The following is a 23,104-nucleotide window of genomic DNA, read 5'->3' on the forward strand; positions in this document are numbered from 1 at the left end:
CTTCAACCAACCAACAAAAAACTGCACATGTCACCCCGCTGTTCATATCCCTCCAATGGCTCCCATTTTCTGCCCACATCAAATTCAAAACCTTAATGCTCTCTCACAAAACAGCAAATAAAACAGCTCCCGCCTACCCAAACGCCCTCATTCAGGTCTATCTACACTCAGTCCTGCTCACTACGCTCTACCACTGAAAGGCGCCTGGCACTTCCACCACAATGGGGCCCTATGTCACTAGGTAGACACTTCTCTTCTGTAGTTCCCTGATGGTGGAACGAGTTACCAAACTCAATTCTATCCGCTGAGTCCCTCTCCATCTTTAAGAAGAAGCTAAAGATCCAGCTCTTTCTCAAATACCTCCACACCTAATGGTATTAGTATTTTAAAAGAATTGCTTCTATGTGCCCTATGCATTGCTTTTGTGCACTGCCTGTTGACACCTATGTCTATTGGACTTGAACCTAATTTTTTGGCACTTACTTGCGTTGTTGCCTCCTGACTAGATCCCTGCTTGTGTTGTATTAACTCTCAGATGTACGTTGCTTTGGATAAAAGCGTCTGCTAAATGAAATTGTAAATTGTAAATGCTTGTTTATTGTTGATCAGGAGTTTGATGTACAACGTCTGATGTCCTCAGGTTGAAATCAAGTTTGGGAGAAACTCTGACAACATCTTGCGAAATGCCACACTAGAGCAGGTGTATGAAAGAAATGGCAAAGCGTTGGGGATGGAGTTCACCACGGATGAGGAAGTTCTCACTAATGCAACAGGTAAGAGTAGGTCCAGTGTGTAGCTCACTTAGTAAAAGAAAAACCCCTTAGTGGCCTTAATGAACAGTATTTACTTTTTTTCTGCTTAGAAGTTAAATGGTAAGGAGACAAATTAGGATGAATGAGCAGGGGATGTTCCCCCACTTTCTGTCAACACACATATGCAAGCTGTTTGGTTTGTGTGTAAGCTACCAGAAATAATCATCATATAATGTTATGTAAATATGCTAGAGCATAACATTGCACTGCAGGATATTTACAGGGAAAGACGCTTGTGTGCTGGAAACTCGTATTTGTACTTGTATTTTGCCATGGTAACATTCCCATTATCTTGGTGCTATTTGTGCTATTTTCACTTTGTTCATGTGACTAGACTGATGCCACAGTTGGCTTTGAGTTTGCTGTGAATGCACAGTTAATGGCTTGTAGTTTAAATATGAGTGAACGGTGGTTTGCTTCTCCAGCGTTTTACTTGTTTACTCTGGCCAAATAACAAACTGGCTACTCTCCCACCATGTAAAGTAACTCCAAACGTTTGACAGATTTAACAATCCTCCATGTTGTCTGATCTTCCCAGGCTCCTCAGACTTTGGCAATGTGACTTTTGTGGTTCCTGGAATCCAACCCTACTTCTACATTGGCTCTAAAGCTCTAAACCACACTGAGGAATACACTGTAGCTGCTGGTATGTTCTCAAGTCAACACTGATTTTACTCACTCTCAGATGCAACCTTCTTGTTAAATAGCTCTTTTAGCCATCGCCACTGATTTTCAAGTATTCAGGGTCGTTTTCGAAGAGATTCAGAGATTCATACCATGCAGTTTTAATGTTGTCACTTCAGATCGTGGTCAGTTAATTTCATGTCCCATTCTCTCCTTTTCCATTTCTCCTGTATCTTTCCACTTAATGTTGTTTGTCGCCAAACTACAAACCCCAATTCCAATGAAGTTGGGACGTTGTGTAAAATGTAAATAAAAACAGAATACAATGATTTGCAAATCCTTTTCGACCTATATTCAATTGAATACACTACAAAGACAAGATACTTAATGTTCAAACTGATGAACTTTATTGTTTTTTTGCAAATATTCACTCATTTTGAATTTGATGCCTGCAACACGTTCCAAAAAAGCTGGGACAGGGGCATGTTTACCACTGTGTTACATCACCTTTCCTTTTAACAACACTCAATAAGCGTTTGGGAACTGAGGACACTAATTGTTGAAGCTTTGTAGGTGGAATTCTTTCCCATTCTTGCTTGATGTACGACTTCAGTTGCTCAGCACTCCGGGGTCTCCGTTGTCATATTTTGCGCTTCATAACGCGCCACACATTTTCAATGGGGGACAGGTCTGGACTGCAGGCAGGCCAGTCTAGTACCCGCACTCTTTTACTACGAAGCCCCGCTGTTGTAACACGTGCAGAATGTGGCTTGGCATTGTCTTGCTGAAATAAGCAGGGTCGTCCCTGAAAAAGACTTCGCTTGGATGGCAGCATATGTTGCTCCAAAACCTGTATGTACCTTTCAGCATTAATGGAGCCTTCACAGATGTGCAAGTTACCCATGATGCCATGGGCACTAACACACCCCCATATCATCACAGATGCTGGCTTTTGAACTTTGCGCTGATAACAATCTGGATGGTCCTTTTCCTCTTTAGCCCAGAGGACATGACGTCCATGATTTCCTAAAACAATCTGAAATGTGGACTCGTCAGACCACAGCACACTTTTCCACTTTGCGTCAGTCCATCTCAGATGAGCTCGGGCCCAGAGAAGCCGGCGGTGTTTCTGGGTGTTGTTGATATATGGCTTTCGCTTTGCATGGTAGAGTTTTAACTTTCACTTGTAGATGTAGCGACGAACTGTGTTAACTGACGATGGTTTTCCAGTGTTCCTGAGCCCACGTGGTAATATCCTTTACAGAATGATGTCGGTTTTTAATGCGGTGCCGCCTGAGGGATCAAAGGTCACGGCCATTCAATGTTGGTTTTCGGCCTTGTCGCTTACGTGCAGAGAGTTCTCCGGATTCTCTGAATCTTTTGATGATATTATGGACTGTAGATGATGAAATCTCTAAATTCCTTGCAATTGTACGTTGAGAAACGTTGTTCTTAAACTGTTGGACTATTTGCTCACGCAGTTGTTCACAAAGTGGTAAACCTCGCCCCATTCTTGCTTGTGAACGACTGAGCCTTTCGGGGATGCTCCTTTAATACCCAATCATGACACTCACCTGTTTCCAATTAACCTGTTCACCTGTGGAATGTTCCAAACAGGTGTTTTTTGAGCATTCCTCAACTTTCCCAGTCTTTTGTTGCCCCTGTCCCAGCTTCTTTGGAACGCGTTGCAGGCATCAAACTCAAAATGAGTGAATATTTGCAACAAAAAAAACAATAAAGCTTATCAGTTTGAACATTAAATATCTTGTCTTTGTAGTGTATTCAATTGAATATAGGTCGAAAAGGATTTGCAAATTATTGTATTCGGTTTTTATTCACGTTTTACACAACGTCCCAACTTCATTGGAATTGGGGTTTGTAATTATAGTCTTACTTATCCTTTGAATCCATTAGATCCTCCTTATATATTCTTCTTTTAAATCTCTATTCAAAACACACTTTTTCAGAATTGCTTTCTCTTGAATTCCTCTGTTTTTAGGGTTCAAGCCCGAAGAGCTTAAACCCTATTGTTTTTGTGCTGGTTTGTGTTGTTGTTGTTGTTGTTGGTTCTGTTGTTGTTGTTGTTGGTGGTGGTGGTGGTGGTGGTGATGGTGGTAGTGGTGGTGTTTTTCTTATTCAAATTGTTTTTGCAAATTCCTGTGAGATGGTAAATGGTAGAAACATGAGATTATCCTCGTTGATTGGAAGTTGTGTGCAAGTGCTGCCAAAGAAATATGACCCCAATCGGCCTGATAGGGGCGCTATAATTAAAGGCCAAACTGTTGAATTTTGAAGAGTCATAACTCCGACGCCATAAGTTCTGTTTACACGAAACTTGGTACAAACATCCTTCTATCTTTGCTCTACAAATTTGCCCCAAGAACCACTTCAGTCTGCCTGGCTAGATTTCCCACCTTTTTTAAATTTTTTGAAAAGCATATTTTTTACCTCTCCTGATTGCTACCATTTTTTTTTGTATCATTATTGGACCAAACTAATCAAAAGTTGTATAAAGCTTGTTAGCATCTTATTAAGTTTTTAAGATAGTGACTAAGGAACTTCAAAAGGGTGCTCCTCAGCACATAAATAGACCCAAGTCAACAACCTTTTGGCCAATCATCACAAAATTTGTAGGCTATGTTCACCCTAAAACATACCCTGAAAGTTTGATTCAAATCTACCACTAGGGGGTGGTACAGATGCAAAAATGGGCGTGGTGTAACAAAAAAAATTAGCGTATAAATCAGAAATTGTTTGTCCAGTCATTGCAAGACTCGCAGGATATCTTTAATAACAATGTTGAACCACGTGTGTAAAACCGTTTTGAAATTGCTCAATAGGGGGCGCCACCAGCTCCAAACATGTGCAGGGCCCTGGCGAAAATTTGCCCATAAATGAGGATCGCTTGTCCAAGCGTCGCCAAAATTGGTGGATATTTTTAATTAAGCTGTTAAGGCTTTCAGCTTCTAATGGTCTGTGTTGGCTTGAACCCTCCAATTGTTGCCTGTGGCTATATTTACTTGTTTTTACTGTGTTTTAGTAAACCATACCCTTTTCCTTGTCACTATTACTGTATCAAATCTACTTTTATTTATTATCTAGCTGGTAATTTATCGTTTTTATGGCTTTGTAAAGCACTTTGTAACTTGTTTTTGAAAAGTATTTATTATTATTATTACTATTATATTATTAATTATTATTATTGTTATTATTATAACAGATAGGTAGCAGCATACATGCATTGTTCAAGATTTACAGGATATTTAAATTCCTCTCTTTCTCTCTCTCTCTCTCTCTCTCTCTCTCTCTCTCTCTCTCTCTCTCTCTCTCTCTCTCATCTCAATGTACACCAAAATATTGGAACACCACAGAAGATCAAATTAAATATTCAGATGTGTGTGTGTCTCTCCTTGAAGGTGATGAAAAAGCTCAGTTCTACACCCTGCGGACAGGGAAGGCTTTGGCCATGACAGCCCTAGACCTGCTGTTGTATCCAGAGCTGCTCCACATGGTGAAGAAGGAGTTTGCTGAGGCCAAGCTAAAGGACGAGAAGGAGTTCGCTGAGGCCAAGCTAAAGGAGGAGAGGCTCCTGAAGGGCGGACAAGCATAGGACACCTCAAAACTCAAGTAAGGTTGCCTGAGGAGCTACTGCCAAGATCTGAGCTCTCTGCACAGAGACAGTACACTAGCCAGCCACTGGCAAACTGGATTCCCGAGTCTTACACTAATCCATAACATGGACTTGAAATTTTTTAAAAACCATGACCTTGACCTCTGTTATGTAAACTTTTATTTCTGACTGCATCAGGATACGTTTTTGGCAGAGGACCCAGCCAGAGGTCTATGCAAATAACAAACATACATGTTGCTTCTTTTTTAACACATCCTCTAGTCTTCTATGCTTAAATGAAAAAACTGTAACAACAAAAGGACCATTTTTAGATTTAAAGTAAGTTTCCAAAATGTTGCCCTCCGAGAAAGCAAAGATGGATGCTATCTGTAGATTGAATGTGCAGATCTAGCATATGTGAGAGACAAATTACTTTTGCAACTATTATTAATGCACGCTGAATCATTTGCTCACTTTCAACTGTGATAGTTTTTTTCTCTTCCTGTTGTACAACTACTTTTTCAACATCTACACCCTTTTTTGTCATATCATGAAAAGATTTTTCTTAGTTGGAAATAGTTTCATTTGTAATTCCTTGCGTTTGTCTTTCATCAGAATTATTTCACACAAGGAAAACCTGAGCAAATTTTGCAAAGCTTTCAATTCTTGTGGATGTCTACTACTTTGGCAGAACAGCTGCTTAATCCACAACAGATGTTGCATTTGTTGCCTAAGCATAAAAGCGCCAGAAAACCAGGTTTCAAAGATTCACTCAGAGGCAAAACCATTACCTTAAATCTATTGGTACTAATCCTTAGAGGGTCTGCATTTATTGAAACAGCAGATTTTGCATCTGATTTTGTACTTTTGTTGTTTGTTTGTTTGTTTTTTTTGTAAATTGCTTGAACAGTTAAAATAACTTGCTAACTTTGATCACTTGCACATTCCCAAAGAAATCTGAGTTGTTTTTTGTGCTCAAAGAGTTGGAGAACAGTCAAATTCAAGCGTATCCAGAGGAGGGTCACATGATCAAATGGTAATATAAAAAACATCTTGTTGACTGAATAAAACTTTGACCCAACAACACATGAAATACACTCTTGGAGTTCATTCAAGTCAAGGCCATTTTATTTGTGTAGCCTAATATCACAAATAAAAAATTTTGCCTCAGGGGGCTTTACAGCAAAAGTACAGCCTGTCCTTAGACCCTCGCATTGGATAAGGAACAACTACCTAAAAAAAAAAAACTTCAACAGGGAGAAAAAAATAAGAAATAAGAAACCTCAGGGAGAGCAACAGAGGAAGGATCCCTCTCCCAAGATGGACAGACATGCAATGGATGTTGTGTTTACAGAATAAAACACAATTTACAGAATACAACACTGAAAGAGGATAAACAAATCATAATGCAATCATAAGATATATGAAGAATATGACGAGGATGCCAAGCAGTGTCCAGATGCCACCAGAACAGCCTAGGACCTAAGTCACTCAAGCACCATCACCATGTAGACCTGGCAGGAAGACAGACCACATACACACAGGGGAGACTCTCATCACATCATTCACATACACAGGGGAAGAGACAAGAAAAGACATCAGTCACACATTTGAGAGGGCAAATGATACAATTAGTACAGCTGATTGACCTAACTTACATGTCTTTAGAAGGAAACTGGAGCCCCCGGCGGAAACCCACGCAGACAACATGCAAACTCCACACAGAAGTTGACCCGGGATAGCCCACCAAGGTTGGACTACCCCTGGGCTTGAACCCAGGACCTTCTTGCTGTGAGGCGACTGCGCTACCCACTGCACCACTGTGCCAACAACATTGAAACAGGATAATAAAATTATATTGATTTATAAGATACGTATACACACAATGTGATGAGGAAGATGCCAAGCAAGCATCTATGTGGCGACCACATCACCATGGAAACCTGGCAGGAGGACAGACTACAGGTGCAAACAGGGGGGACAAATCACACCATTCACATACACAGTAGAAGAGACAGGAGAAGACATTATCCAGAGAAAGAAAAGATGTGAAAGAGAACAGCTGCAATAATCAATATACTCTATAATCTCGTCAGCAGAACAGTGCTTGGTAAATTCATTGAGACAAACTTACCCATCATGCAGTACAGGTTGTGAAGTATTCAATTTAAAGGCAACTAATTGTAGGTGACGACAAAAAGATGACTTTTAAGTTTGGATATAAAGGACTCAAAAGACTGATTGTCTGATGGCAACAGGGAGGTTATTCCATAAGAACGGGGCCCAATGGAAAAAAAAGCCCTGCCACCTGCTGACTTCTTTTTAACTTTGGGCACACACAGGAGCCCTGTATTTTGAGAGCAAAGAGCTCGAGATGGAATGTACGATTTAAGGAGATCAGACAGGTATGATGGGGCAAGCCCATTTAGGATTTTATAAGTCAGCAGAAGCACCTTGAAGTCTGATCCAACGTCTATAGGAAGTCAATGAAGGGAAGCAAGAATTGGTGTAATATGGTCAAATTTTCTAGTTTTAGGTAAGATTCTAGCTGCAGCATTTTGAACCATCTGAAGTTTTAGTACTTGCACATGGCAGACTTGAAAACAGAACATTACAGTAATCAAGTCTGGATGAAACAAATGCATGTATTAGAGTCTCTGCATCAGCCATGGATAGGAAAGACAGAAGTTTAGCTATGTTACATGAGTGAAAAAAATGCAGTCCTGGTGTTTTCTTTAATGTGCTTATCAAAGGAAAGTTTGGGCTCAAACGTAATACCAAGATTTTTGGCTGCCACACTTTGTGAAATCACAGAGTTATCAAGCATTACTGTTACTTGATGAAATTTGTGTCTGTGTCTAGTAGGGCCAATAACCAGCATCTCCGTCTTATCCAAATTTAAAAGCAGGAAGTTTAGTGATGTCCAGTTTTTCAGAGCAGCCAAACAGGCCTCTCAATTAATAATTTGAGTACGGTCATCAGCCCTTATAGGCACATACAGCTGAGAATCATCTACATAGCAATGGAAATTTATTCTATGACTGTGTATAATTTGGCCAAGAGGTGAAATATAAAGAGAAAAGTAGAGGGCCAAGAACCGATCCCTGAGGTACCCCATATTTAATATCAGAGAATTTCAATTTAATATTATTGTAGCAGACACAATGTGTTCTTCCAGATAAGTAGGATTTATGACAAGAGAGAGCTAGGCCAGAGACACCAAAATTACAATTTATTCTGTCTAATAGTATACAGTGATCAGTGGTGTCAAAGGCTACCTTAAGGTCCAGTAATAGAAACACATAAGTGGAATCAGAGTCCATAGCAAGTAGAAGATCATTTAAGATTCTGGTTAAAGCAGTTTCAGTGGAGTGACAGACCCTGAAAGGTTCATATAGATGGTTTTCTTCTATATGGGTCAAAAGTTGTTGATACACAACTCTCTCTAGTACTTTAGAAAAGAATAGAAGATTAGAGACTGGTCATTATTTAAGAGATCCTGGATCGAGGTAGGCAGAATTGTAGAGCTGCCACTAGATGAAATATTAATTGGAATTAGATGCCTCGTATTATTAGTTGACAATTTTGAAGACCCACACTTTGGATGATATGTGGTCATATTGTTCGGTTCTGTAGATTATTAGGTGCTTCATTGCACATTTCACCACCACCATTGGTAGGAATGATTATTAGATTATTTTTGATTCACAGATTTAGGAGAGGAGAGCTTGGGAGCAATATAGCAGGGGAGGGAGATGGTCTCAATGTTATAGACCAAGCAGTCAGTCTGATCTATACTATGAGAAGTTCCCTGAATAAACATATTAACTAAACTAGTTGACTCCACATCCACACTAGGTTTAAGCCAAGCAGGTTCTCTTATCACCTGTGACCTGCTGAATGATCGTCCCTAGTGTTAAACTAAACATAGACAGCTATCTTTATTGCTTGATAAAAGTGCAGCGCTGTCCCCAGTAGGGTGAATGCCGTCTGCTTTCAGCAGATAAGGGCGGCTCCAGAAAGAAGGCCAGTTATCAACAAAACCGAATCCCTGCTCATTACAGTAACAAGCCAGCCAGCAGTTCATTGAGGTCAGCCTACTGTACCATAGTTTTCTACTGTCACAGCAGGAAGCCTGTAGACAATAGTAGTTTTATCAAGGTGTCAAACTTGGATGAGCAAATTGGTATTGAAAAAGATCAGATGCATAGGACTGAAGAGATCAGAGAAACTGGAGCACAGCAGTTCAGCTGATATATTCGGATGACGTTCTTTCCCCTCCCTTATTTACCCCCAAAAAAATAAAGAAATCCTTTTTTTCTAGACGGATATATTGACTTCCCTTACACAACAACTCTACTGGGACTCTTGTTGACAGCATTTGACATACGATATTGGCAAGAGTTAGAGCAAAGGATTTCCACTGGGTAAAAACACAGATTTTTTATTTTGTCCCCAATGTGAAAGAAAGATTCCCTACCTTTGTAAGAGAAGCCAACATATCAGTTTTAAATCATATAGTCACACTTAGACAGGTCACAAGGGGTTACATGGTCATACTGTAAATCAGAAATCAACTTTTCATTTTTAGTGGGTTAAGAGAAGCAGTAACAACTGTAGTGTGGGCACTTGGTTTTTACCCATCAACAGCAATACCAAATCACAACATTTTTGATAGATATTCAGTTTTTATGATGCTGTGCCATCTGTAAATCCACCCTATTTATTTCCCGGGTCAAGTTTTCTCATTACGGCCTGTTGGTACAGGAGCCGGTGTGATTAAACCTCTCTTTTTCATGTTTTGGATGCCTGGCAAACCCACCCGTCACATTTTAGTCCTTGTGAAGCTACCCTACTCCTCAAACAAATAAATCTCCTTTACCATATTGTAGCTCTGCTGTTCCACAGGATGTACAACAGCCGGAAAAACAGATGGGGATTTGTAAAACTCCCTGTTGTCATCCAGGGGCCATAAAAACAGATGGGAACTTCATGTGTTTGTCAAACGGGGCTGGATGACGCTAGGATGGAAGTTCTGCAAGGCTCGTTATACGATGCTGCATGTCAACCCTGCCTGATAGTAAACTTGTATGCCTATTTCTACCCTTGTCATGGGCAAGATTAGATTTACGGTGCAGTCATATTTACTACTGGGTTCATGTTAACCCCACATTGGCTGGTCATGATGTCGCTCCTGAATAATTGAACACAATGGGACTTTAAAACAGCGACTGGTCCAGCCCTTGCTGAACTCGCCTTTGCGTCACAGCTTGCAGTTACCAGCTGACTGTGATTAAATTTACATCGTGCAAATGGGCAGCATGTCTCTTGGCTCTGTCGCCCTACGTTTTCATCTTACAGATGAATCAGGTATTGAGATCGACAGCGCTGCGTACAACAGAGAATCTCATTAGTCGTTTAGAGAGAACTTGGGGAAGCACAGCCTTACTAAAAGAGGAAAAAATCTCAAGGATGCGATGCCTCCAGCAGCACCAACCAGACCCTCAACTCCTCTCCATGAAAGCAACGGGCACTCCAGGGGGCACAGCGTTACACTGGTATAGGATGCTCTTTCATGAAACCCCATGTCACGTCTCGTTGCAGAGCTTTGGCCAAAGGCTCATTTAATGCACAGTACACAACATTTTGCCGCTGCTACATTTTTCTGCAACCCACAAGGCTCCCGTGGCACTTGAGCATCCAAACAGGATCTATTTTCAGCATCTAAGTATTGGGTATCATCACGCACGGGTGTCACCCAGGGGGTGTATTTTAATGGGGCAACAAGGAGCCCTTTAGATAGGCACCATGGTAGTGTATTTAATCAGATCAGATGCATCACAGCGGGGGGATCCTGCGTCATGTTTTTAGGGGCCCTGAATCCAAAGCAGCACTCTTGTTTTCATGTGATATTGTGGAGTTGGACTTGTGGATAGAAAATAAGTAAGAGATTTTCTTATGCCCAGAATAATGAAGTAGGTTTATTGCAGAGCTCACAGACATCACAAACACAACCTTTTTACATTGATAGACTAGATGGGGAATCCAATGCTTGAAAGGTCACACGCAAGCATTCCATATGTATGATACCTGGGCAATATTTGTTTTAATCAAATAAATGTCTGCAGTTTAATAACGTCTTGTGTAAATAAAAACAACGGTGGGTTGGCATACCTTAGCAGAAGTGTGTCGCTCCTCATTTATCGATGTGCCCCTTTACAGCATCTCAGGGGAGGGGTTGTGTACATGCAGCCATTCGCGCCCCTCCTCTGGACAGTAGATTTTGGCTCTCACATCCACACACACACACAGTCATACCTGAGTGAATTTTCTTTGGGCTCATTTATATGTTCATTTCGGAAAATATAAAACATTTCAAAAAGATTGTAACTGGCTGTGTAGACACAGCCACAAAATTAAAATGTGCAACTTGGCATCGCCGTATAGACTATCAGAGACGGATCTGTGCATTCAGGATAAAGTATTGGTTTAATGGTTCTGATGTTTTTATAATGTACAGATATCTGCCCAGAATATACAGAATGTATTATGAGACGTTAGTATCTTATTAAAATGGTAGGATTATTGCTCAAGTATATTTAATCATAAAATCATTCATGATCTCACAACACCATCTCTAAAACAGTGTGTACTTGCCCCCCAAACTCAGAAGAGACTGGACATGACTGTGCATTTGCAGTCAGGAAAACAACCTATAGCTAACCCGCCGGTTCGAATCCCCGTGGTACCTCCTCCGGCTTGGTCAGGCGTCCCTACAGAAAGGCCGTGTCTGCGGGTGAGAAGCCAGATGTGGGTAGGTGTCCTGGTCGCTGCACTAGCGCCCCGTCTGGTCGGGTGAAACTGCTGTCTGTTATATTAGCTCGAATATCACTGGGAGCTCTTGTGGTAAAAAAAAACAGCCTTTAGGTGTATCAGTCAATCAACTAACTAGTTCACCCTGCCAGGAAGAGCGTGTTATCACCAGTCACCAAGTAACAGTCAGGACAGGCGAGCTGTTGTGTTAAGAAGGTAAAAGAACAAAGGAAAACAAGGCATCCATAGAGGATAGGTAGTAATGTTTTAAATAATAACAAAAAAAAAAGAAATATACATCAAGCAATACACAAAAACAACCTATACAGAGTATTGTTCTGTTGTTTTGTGTTGTGGTTTGTGCAACTGTGCCCAAGGCCTGTAGATGCTAAATAGTTTGCAGCTAACCCTGGTGCAGTTATTAGTTTGTAGCTAACCCTGGTGCAGTTATTAGTTTGTAGCTAACCCTGGTGCAGTTATTAGTTTGTAGCTAACCCTGGTGCAGTTATTAGTTTGTAGCTAACCCTGGTGCAGTTATTAGTTTGTAGCTAACCCTGGTGCAGTTATTAGTTTGTAGCTAACCCTGGTGCAGTTATTAGTTTACAGCTAACCCTGGTGCAGTTATTAGTTTGTAGCTAACCCTGGTGCAGTTATTAGTTTGCAGCTAACCCTGGTGCAGTTATTAGTTTGTAGCTAACCCTGGGGCAGTTATTAGTTTGTAGCTAACCCTGGTGCAGTTATTAGTTTGTAGCTAACCCTGGTATATAGTTGCACTCGATTCAGTGACTTTGGGTAACCATGACCTGGATGAACGAGAACATTCACAGACATGCCACCCACGTCACACTCCTTCTCCCCTCTTCCAGTCACTTACATCCTAGCTTGTCCTGTAGCTCCCCCTACTGTCCTTCAACTGCATCAACTCAAGAGGACATCACACAGGTGTACTCTTAGCCCCCCCCCCCCCCCCCGGTTCAGGGATGTTCGTTGGTGAGATGGTCCACCCCAAGGATCGGGTTCCACGGCACAAACAAGAGCGATACCAGTGTACTGCGCTGTGAAGTGCCGGAGGGATGGCTGTGACTTGGTTAAGCAACATCACTGCAGACCCATCACACCCCGGTCACAACCTGTTCCAGCTCCCCCCCTCTGGTGGGCGCTACAGAGCACCGTAGCCCAAAACAACCAGATATAAAAACGGTTTCTTTCCGCGGGCTGTCATGCAAATGAACGCTGTCATGTCCGTCTACCCAGGCATGTCTGTCAGTAACCTGATAGCATCTATTTCAGCATCTCTGATATATCCTCTGCACCAGTGCACCATGTCGCCTCTCATTTCGCCTGTCTATAGTCCCTCCTTGTGTACATATCTGAAGATTGCTGTGTTGTCGTGTTGTTATTCTATGTTCAGTACACCGAGGGAGCCACTTTGTTCAAAGAAACACTCAACGGGAGGGAAAGTGCTCAACAAATAAGGAGCCAAATAATCCAGTGAGTCAAGTACATTCTCTATAAGACAGCACAAGCCTGTTTCATGCTGGTGATTCCTTATGGCATGAAACAGGCTTGTGCTGTCTCATAAAGAATGTACTTTACTCATTGGATTTATATATATATATATATATATGTGTGTGTGTGTGTGTGTGTGTGTGTGTGTGTGTGTGTGTGTGTGTGTGTGTGAGAGAGAGAGACAGAGAGAGAGACAGAGACAGGGAGAGTACATACAAAACGTATGTCATGCCAATAAAGCAAATATTGAATTTAATTAAATTGAATTGAGTTGAATTGAACTGAATTGGGAGAGAGAGAGACAAGAATAGAGATAGAGATGGAGCGAGCAAGAGAGAAAGAGAGACATAATACGATAGATAGATAGATAGATAGATAGATAGATAGATAGATAGATAGATAGATAGATAGATAGAAGTTGCTTTATATCCTGAAATGCGTTTTGTAAATATCGCCAAATCATATATTTAATAACACGATATAATAATATAGCGATGGTTATCAAAATATTTGTTCTAATTTGTGTAATTTTCTGTCTCAGTTTAGAAAAACAAACACCTATTTATAAGTTGCGTGTGTGTGCGCGCGCGTGTGCGTGTGTCAGACGGCCAGACTTTAGGACTGGATAGTGGTGTTTTTATCGTTGCTGTGCTGACTGGACTGTCGTGTGTTGTCCCTCCTTATCTGCGTACAATATTGCCAATGCTCCACCTGTTGTCCGTCTCTAACCCCCTCCCACCACCACGTGTCTCACCTCCTCTCCGGAGGCGCTATTTACCGCGGACGCGTTGACCAGACGTCCACACTAAAGGTCCGGCGAGGATCCGGCTGCACCGCGGTGGAAACGCGCGACACGACTTCTGCCGCACACGCGAAATTAGACGCAAACTTCGTGCACGCGCGATTAGTTGTCCGATGGCGCCGCAAACGCACGTTCTGTCGGAGCCCAAACACGAGATCGTCCGTCACATCGACGAAGCCAAGGAGCGGCTCCACAGCCTCAGCCGGGAGATCTGGACTTGTCCCGAACTCGCGTACGAGGAAAGGAAGGCCCACGACAGCCTGGTGGCGTTTTTCTCCCAGGATGGAGGCTGGACGGTCGACCGTCATTTCAAGCTGGAGACGGCGTTCCGTGCCACATGGGGACCCGGGGGCGCCGACGAGGGCCGAGTGGTGCACGTCGGTTTCGTGTGCGAGTACGACGCGCTGCCCGGCATCGGACACGCCTGCGGACACAACCTGATAGCCGAGGTCGGAGCCGCTGCCGGGCTCGGCTTGAAAACTCTGCTGGAGAACAGCCCCAACTTCCCTGCACGGGTTCAGGTAAAACCACCGGGACACTTCCCACCCGAATGCCCCTGGGTGCTCTGACCGAGGTTGCGCCAAAATCTGCGACCCTCTGAAATTGCGACCGCGGCTGTCTTGAACGCGCACATAACGCGCCGGACCGTATAGTAGAGGGTAAATGAAAACCGGCGCCTTGTGACGGAGGAGACTCTTCGTTCATCCGCGTCCGCTGACTTTTTTTTGGATAAACAATTACAAATCCATGCTAGCGGGATCATTGGAATTGCGGACTTTTTGAAATACGAGCAGTGAGCCACGAAATAAAAAGTTTTAAAAGTTTAATTTTGCATGCGTCTGCTCAGAAATAATGACCACTCAAATCAGTGGCAACAGTTTCCTTAATATTGCAACGTAGCCGAAGATTAAAAAAAAACAAAAAAACAACTCCTTTATGGATAATTCAAGCCATTTTACCCTGAAGTGGTACCGCTACCGCCAGGGGGCGACTGTACCGGTTTCCCTCCCTACAGCACAGTTTAACCGTAGTCACACATTTCAATGGCCGCAGAGTTTGGCGTAACACCGCGTGATGAGCCAAGGCTTTACATTACCACCGACCGTTTTCCAAAGCATACGTCGGTGTTTTACAATGTCGGCCTGCGTTTCCCCCAACTCTCCGAGCAGCTGTTGATTTCCCTTCATGTCGTCGTGGTGTGGGGATCGTTTTGCGGGGACTTGACGCTGTCTTGATGTCGGTAATCCATCACAGCGAGCAACATTCGGTCCGCCTCATCTGTTTGTCGAAGTGGCGTTAGAGTTGCGACACAGTGAACGTGCGGAGTGATTTGAGAAAGTAGTCCCTGAAGATTCAAACGTCCGCGGCTTCTCTATGAATCCGTGAGACTTTGAGGGTGGGTTTTAGTAGATCTTTTTTTTTTAAATCACATGATATTTCAAATAACATTAAAAATGCCTTGGAAAATGGGGTAATGCGGTAGGTAGAAGATCTAACGTATGCAAAAGCATGAGGTGTGGTCCTCTGAGCCCCTCGCCGTCCCCTCTCCACAGGTGACTGTGTTGGGGACACCTGCTGAGGAGGATGGTGGCGGTAAAATAGATCTGATAAGGGAGGGAGCCTTTGACGGACTAGACGTGGTATTTATGGCCCACCCCTCCCAAGAAGACGCGCCGTACCTGCCATGTGTTGCTGAACTTGAGTAAACATTTGTTTTTTTTGACTCTCACAAGCATAAACTTTATCCTCAGGATTGGTTCAGTCTATCAATCCCTGTTTTAATTGTAGTTTACTACTTGTTTATAAGTAATAAACTAATGATATTAAACCAATTGTAGATTATTAGTAGTATATTGTCCAATTTTCCCCCCCATGTTATTTATTCTGTGTGTGTGTGTGGAAAGCTGTCCATTACGAGAGGCCAAGCAACGTGATACAGCAGCACTGAGACAGTTATTTCAGGCAGCCTGTCAGAGACGTGGTCTCATGTGACATGTTTGGTGACCCCACGCCAAGAATAGACAGGGGGAGAAAGGAGCTCATTGTTTACACGGTGTGTCAAGAATAAATGTTTGGGCTACTTAAATAAAATCCAAATTTGGTAGGCAACCAAACATGTAGATTTGTAGTAAGAAGGTTTCTCCTCTCCTTATAGGACAGATTTCCCCAGAGCAGAGTAGCCACATAAGATTTCCTGTTTTTATTTTTCGTCTCATTTCCAGCGTTATTGTAAAATACCACGGCAAGGCCTCCCATGCGTCGGCGTACCCGTGGGAGGGGGTCAACGCTCTGGACGCAGCGGTGCTGTGCTACAACAGCCTGTCGGTGCTCAGACAGCAGATCAAGCCCAACTGGAGGATTCATGGTGAGGCACCCGTTTACCACTTTCTGTCGCTTTAAAGCCGTAGTAAGCAGGCGAATGGCGGCACGGTGGCCCAGTGGTTAGCGCTGTCCAACCTTGGGGGTCGTCCCAGGTTGTCCTCTGTGTGGGGTTTGCGTTTTCTCCCTGTGGCTGTGGTGGGTTTTCTCAGGGTGCTCCGGTTTCCCCCACCATCAAAAAGACATGCATGTTTATACTCCTGTCTGTGCCCCTGACCGAGGCATGAGAAGACGAACTAGAGTTGGTCCCCGGCTGCTGCACGGCAGCTGCCACCTGCTCCTAGCTTCCTAGCTACATGCTAGGATGGGTTAAATGCAGAGCATAATTTCCCCATGGGGATTAATAAAGTATATCACAATCCATCCATCCATTATCCAAACCACTTACCCCCTCCATTCGGGGTCATGGAATGCTGGAGCCTAGCCCAGCAGTCATTAGCCGGCAGGCAAAGGGACATCCGGGACAGGCCACCAGACCATCACAAGCCCGACACATTCACACCTAGGGACAATTTAGTACGGCCGATTCAGCTGACCTACTTGTCTTTTGGACTGTGGGAGGAAACTGGAGCACCCGGAGGAAACCCACGCAGACACGGGGAGAACATGCAAACTCCACACAGAGGACGACCCGGGACGACCCCCAAGGTTGGACAACCCTGAGGTTCGAGCCCAGGACCTTCTTGCTGTGAGGCGACCGCGCTAACCACTGCTCCACTGTGCCGCCCCTAAAAGGCCCGAGCTGGATTTGAACCCAGGCCACTGTGGTAAGGACTCAGCTATATGGTATCAAAATCACCATCAAAATCATGTTATCAAAATCACACAAAAAAAGGCATCTGGGTGGCTTGGCGGTCTATTCCATTGTCTACCAACACTGGGACGACGGTTCGAATCCCCGTGTTACCACCGGCTTGGTTGGGCGTCCCTACATACACAATTGGCCATGTCTGCAGGAGGGAAGCCGGATGTGGGTATGTGTCCTGGTTGCTGCACTAGTGCCTCCTCTGGTCGGTTGGGGCGCCTGTTCGGGGGGGAGGGGAAACTGGGGGGAATAGAGTGATCCTCCCACGTGCTATGTCCCCCTGGAGAAACTCCTCACTGTCAGGTGAAAAGAAGCGGCTGGAGACTCAATGTGTATCGGATGAGACGTGGTAGTCTGCAGCCCTCCCTGGATCGGCAGAGGGGGTGGAGCAGCGACCGGGGTGGCTCGGAAGAGTGGGGTAATTGACCAGATACAATTAGGGAGAAAAAAGGGGGAACCCCCCCCCCCAAAAAAAAGAATTCACTGCCATGGTGTTCCTGCATGTGGTTTTTGTGCAGGTGTCATAAAACACGGCGGGGTGAAACCCAACATCATTCCTGCCTACACTGAGTTGGAGTATTTTCTGCGCACCCCCTCACGCGGCGAGCTTCCCCTCATCAAGTCAAAAGTGGAGAGGTGTTTGAGAGCAGCGGCCATGGCAACCGGCTGTGAAGTAATTCAGTTCACACACAAAATATAACAAACGTATAGAGGAGATGTTGGACATTTGTTGCGACGGTTTGATTTACTGACTGTGTAAAATGTTATTTTTGAGTCGAGTTTTATTCAAAAGAGCGGCTTCTGACTCTCGTCCTCAGGTGGAAGTCCAGTTTGCGAGAAATGTGTTTGACAACATGTTGCAGAACGCTACGCTGGAAGAGTTGTACAAGAGAAACGGCAGAGCTTTAGGAATGGAGTTCACCACAGACACGGAAGTTCTTACGAACGCCTCGGGTGGGAATGCAGCCTCTCTGTATTGACTTTGCACAACATGGACCCTTTACTGAGCCCAAGAGACAGACATGTAGACTCGTACCTCTGTTTGCCAGGGCAACAGGCAGGCCACAGATGGAGAAGGGCTGGTGGCAGCCCAGCAGCCATTTCATGCTAAACCAAAAAATGCCTGTGTGGTTTACCATTTAGGTTCAAGCTGTTGTTGATCTTCGAAAGCAAGGGCGTCCATTGGTAGGCATGGGGATCGCCGGTTCGAATCCCTGTGTTACCTCCAGGTTGGTCAGTTGTCTGTACAGACACAGTTGGCCGTGTCTGCGGGTGGGAAGCCGGATATGTGTGTGTTGCAATCGCTGCACTCCTCTGGTCGGTCAGGGGCGCCTGTTCGGGGGGGGGGGACTGGGGGGTAGTGTGATCCTCCCACGCGCTACGTCCCCCTGGTGAAACTCCTCACTGTCAGGTGAAAAGAAGCGGCTGGCAACTCCACGTGTATCAGAGGAGGCATGTGGTAGTCTGCAGCCCTCCCTGGATCGGCAGAGGGGGTGGAGCAGCGACCGGGACGGCTCGGAAGAGTGGGGTAAATGACCAGGTATAATTGGGGGGGGGGGGGTATGTTCGTTCATGCAAGGAATTTGATTTGATACATCGCTCATACAAAACATACAAAAACATAACACAAGATTTTACCAGTTCATAAGAACATCTAGAAAAGAGTCAGAGTGTCTGTGTATCGAGGAATATCAAGTAGGTAAGGGATTAAAAGAAGTTATTGAAAGAGTGCAAGATAGTTTTTAGAACGTCTGCATGCTAGAACATCTGTTTATCGTATGGCTCTAGTATACAGTACCTAAACATCTAGGATTTCACCTTTGAGTTAACTAAGATAACTTTTTCCAACACTGAATAAAGGTTGGCGGCACAGTGGTTAGCACGGTCGCCTCACAGAAAGAAGGTCCTGGGTTTGAGCCCCGGGGTAGTCCAACCTTGGGGGTCGTCTCGGGTCGTCCTTTGTGTGGAGTTTGCATGTTCTCCTTGTGTCTGCGTGGGTTTCCTCCGGGTGCTCCGGTTTCCTCCCACAGTCCAAAGACATGTAGGTCAGGTGAATCGGCCGTACTAAACTGTCCCTAGGTGTGTGTGTGTGTGTGTTGGCCCTGTGATGGACTGGCAGCCTGTCCAGGGTGTCACCCTGTCTGCTGCCCAATGACTGCTGGGATAGGCTCCAGCATTCCTGAGAGCAGGATAAGCGGTTTGGATAATGGATGGAAGGATGGATGGATGGATGAATAAAGGTTGAGTAGACTTCCTATTATCTCAAAAAAGACAAAAAGTAGCCTGTACATATATACAGATGGGTGACAAATTAAAGGAAAAAACTGAATGCTCGACCCCTACAGTAAGGGGTCCGGGGTCTCTGTTATGCTGTGGGGGGCATTTTCCTGGCATGGTTTGAGTCCACTTGTCCCCGTAGAGAGAAGGGTCACTGCAAATCAATACAAAGTTATTCTGAGTGATCACCTTTATCCTATGATGAGACATTTCTATCCTGATGAGAGTGGTCTCTTCTTTACACACCGACATCTCCACAGCTTTGTAATCTAACCCTGTGAGTCTTCAGCTGTAACATTCTCGATGATGTCTGATCTCCACAGGCTCCACGGACTTTGGCAATGTGTCATTTATAGTTCCTGGAATACACCCGTATTTCTACATTGGCTCCGATGCTCTTAACCACACTGAGGAATACACTGCAGCTGCCGGTAAGGACCCAAGCAAAGCTGCACTGTTTACTTCTATTACGATATCACTGTAAGAATCTGGTTTGCCATGTAGTTTACACACAAGGATCTGAATTTATGGGTTGCTCACGTTAAACCACATGAGATTTAATACATCCTAAAAGTACAGTAAATCTGTTTTATAGCTAGTATCTATTGCTGTACATTTCCATCCATCCATCTATTATCCAAGGGTTGATGCTAGATCCAACGGGGTGTAGGCACGGAAGTAGCCATGATTGGCTGTTGCGTTGGCCAATAGACAGCGCGGAACCTCGAAGCGCACTGACTGCCAGACCGACAGACAGAGCAATAGTTGGGGTGAATTAAGTTAACGTTCGTTAGCTAGCGATAGCGGTAGGGTTAGTGTTAGGGTTACAGTATGATCTGGCAATGTTAAGGTCAGTTGTAAGCTAGCTAGCTAAATGTTTCAGTGCACATCGTTTGTTTCAAATCAGTGCGCTTCGAGGTTCTGCGCTGTCTATTGGCTGACACAACAGCCAATCACGGCTACTTCCGTGCCTACACCCCGTTGGATCTAGCATCAACCTTATCCAAACCGCTTATCCTGCTCTCAGGGTTGCGGGGATGCTAGAGCCTATCCCAGCAGTCAATGGGCGGCAGGCGGGGAGACACCCTGGATAGGCCACCAGGCCATCATAGGGCCCCCCCCACACACACACATTCACACCTAGTGACAATTTAGTACAGCCGATTCACCTGACCTATAGATTTCTAGCTGTAGATTTCTAGAACAAATGTATGCATGTGTGTTTGTATATAATTTCTTAATTAGTGGGTCCTTGTGGATGATTTGTTTTAATACTGACATGACACTTTTGTGATGTGATTTTGGATCTATTTTGAACCTTTTATTTTTCGTGTGTCACTCTCTCTAAGCACAATATCTAAGCATGCCTGAAGGATCTCATGTAGATTTATTGCAAGTATCGTGTGTGTGTGTGTGTGTGTGTGTGTGTGTGTGTCTTTGTAGGTGATGAAAAAGCTCAGTTCTACACCCTGCGGGCAGCGAAGGCTTTGGCCATGACAGCTCTGGATGTGCTGTTGTATCCGGAGCTGCTCCACAGGGTGAAGGAGGAGTTCGCTGCGGCCAGGCTAAAGGAGGAGAGACTCCTGAATGGCGAACATGCAGAGGACACCTCAAAACTCAAGTATGACAACTTACAGGGGGCCGCTGACCAGAATTAAACTCCCTTCAGAGAGACAGACAGCGTGTTAGCTTCATAAAGGTCAAATGTATTTGATAAAATGCAACTGCCCATTGTAAAGTATACCTTTCCTGTATTAGAACTTTTTTTTAATTTAATTTCACTTGAAGCTTTATCAAAAGCACTGAAATGTTCACCAGATGTATTATATGCTCGTTAATATAGTTGCGGATGATGTTGTTCGTCACTATGCGGCACGTTTTAATCTTGAATATTGTAGAGGCAGATAATATTGACCATATGTCATCACAGACATGGGAGAAAATGTTTACTATAACAAAACTGGGTTTTTTATTGTCATTGTCAAAGTTCATTTTTTTGCCTACAAATTTAGGCGATAAAATGACTCCCACAGGCCTACTGCAAATTGAAAATTACTTAACTGATGAAACCTTTGCAGCAATTCTGAATGTCCTCATATTGCTTAATCACTGGTCACAATGATGGGTAAATGACTTGTTCATTCTTTCTTGAGAAGTGACGTTGTCTTGTCAAGGTCACTTGGGAAAGCCAGGCCCTCACATTGCCAGGGTCGGCGTTTTGATCCCCATTTGGATGGATCATAAAAACTGTATGGTGTTTCGGATGCAATGTTTGTTCCTTTAAAAGTGCTGAAGTTGGGAAGGAGAATAAATGAGAGGAAGTGCAGTGACTTTGTAAAGTCTCATCAGATCCTGAACACCAGAGTGCTCTCTCCTGTTCGTTTATTGCCTGAAGAATTGAGGTAATCGCGTTAATCGAGGCGTTTGTGAGGTGGGTGATTGAGGCCTGGAAAGTTGGCATGTTCGTAAGTCTTGCTCGCTCTGTGGTATGTATCCATGTCACCGCTAGGTGGCAGTAATGTAGCAGCGTTGGATGATGACGTTCGTCAAAAAAATAAAGGAAGGAAGAGAATAAACACACCACCGCTGGTCATTATGAATAATCCAAACAGCAACGCAGCGACACCCACATCATACGATGGCTTACCCACCCAGTTTCCGTGAACACTGACGCCTCTGTTGTCATACAGTCAATGGTGTACGCACCAAAGTGTCCTCATAAAGGGCTCGCGGCATTAACAACGTACGGATCGATGTGAACAGAACTGAGCGCTACAAAAATAAACAAACAAAACATCTGCAGACGATGGCACAACGAACAGATGCAGTCGCAGAGTTCAAACACAACATCTGCCGTTTCATTGACGAAGCCAAAGAGCCTCCAAACTTCCAACGCCTCAGACAGGATCTGTGGAGCTGTCCCCCAACTAGTCTGCCATCTGCGACGTGCCCCGACGTGATGTTGACCAATAGGAGGACAGCGCGCTCCACGGCGCGCACACCTTGATGTTGACCAATAGGAGGACAGCGCGCTCCACGGCGCGCACACCTTGATGTTGACCAATAGGATGACAGCGCGCTCCCCGGCGCACACACTTTGATGTTGACCAATAGGATGACAGCGCGCTCCCCGGCGCGCACATGTAAACACGGCAAGGCGGAAGCGATGCTGCTTTCGCTGCCGTCAGGTGGGATGACGAACCCGAGGAAAGGGTCGTTGAGCGGTGACAATACCCCTGCCTTTCCGACGTTTCCTCGGGCGGGTACCATGACAGAGCACCACACTTGATCTTAGCCAAAAAGCGAAAGAAGGTGGGCTTACATGTTGGCGAGTGATAGCGGAGGCTCCTCAGTAACCCAGTTGCACTATCCGCGACAGCGTCCGCAGTCGTGTTGGGTTTCTTTCTTTCTTTCTTTTCGGAACACAACACCGCCAGTATCGCGTATACCGCTTTTGTAGACGTGATTGACAC

At 44.4% G+C, this 23,104-nt stretch overlaps 2 protein-coding genes across 2 annotated transcripts in view; both read left to right on the forward strand.

Annotated features, from left to right (window-relative positions):
- The window catches only part of LOC130125090 (xaa-Arg dipeptidase-like), a 14,586-nt gene extending 8,423 nt beyond the window's left edge, over positions 1-6,163 (forward strand). Inside the window, exons 5-7 of the mRNA XM_056294541.1 lie at positions 641-773; positions 1,351-1,458; positions 4,853-6,163. Of these exons, the coding sequence (XP_056150516.1) occupies positions 641-773; positions 1,351-1,458; positions 4,853-5,046 (435 nt within the window). The 3' untranslated portion in view covers positions 5,047-6,163. The remainder of the gene's footprint in view (positions 1-640; positions 774-1,350; positions 1,459-4,852) is intronic.
- Positions 6,164-14,108: 7,945 nt separating this feature from the next.
- LOC130125089 (xaa-Arg dipeptidase-like) lies at positions 14,109-22,277 on the forward strand. The gene is made up of 7 exons (XM_056294540.1): positions 14,109-14,691; positions 15,724-15,872; positions 16,393-16,535; positions 17,873-18,027; positions 18,173-18,308; positions 19,955-20,062; positions 21,075-22,277. The coding sequence occupies exons 1-7, from the start codon at positions 14,284-14,286 to the stop codon at positions 21,287-21,289; spliced, it is 1,314 nt and encodes a 437-aa protein (XP_056150515.1). The 5' UTR covers positions 14,109-14,283; the 3' UTR covers positions 21,290-22,277.
- The last annotated feature ends 827 nt before the right edge of the window (positions 22,278-23,104 follow it).

This window comes from Lampris incognitus, chromosome 15 (genome assembly GCF_029633865.1).
Source record: "Lampris incognitus isolate fLamInc1 chromosome 15, fLamInc1.hap2, whole genome shotgun sequence".
In the NCBI taxonomy this organism is placed as follows: Eukaryota; Metazoa; Chordata; class Actinopteri; order Lampriformes; family Lampridae; genus Lampris; species Lampris incognitus.

Coding starts and splice junctions, on each gene's coding strand:
- LOC130125089 (XM_056294540.1), top strand. CDS start 14,284: ATGGCGCCGCAAACGCACGTTCTGTCGGAGCCCAAACACGAGATCGTC. Junction 14,692..15,723: donor ACTTCCCTGCACGGGTTCAG/GTAAAACCACCG, acceptor CCCTCTCCACAG/GTGACTGTGTTGGGGACACC. Junction 18,309..19,954: donor AGTTCTTACGAACGCCTCGG/GTGGGAATGCAG, acceptor TGATCTCCACAG/GCTCCACGGACTTTGGCAAT.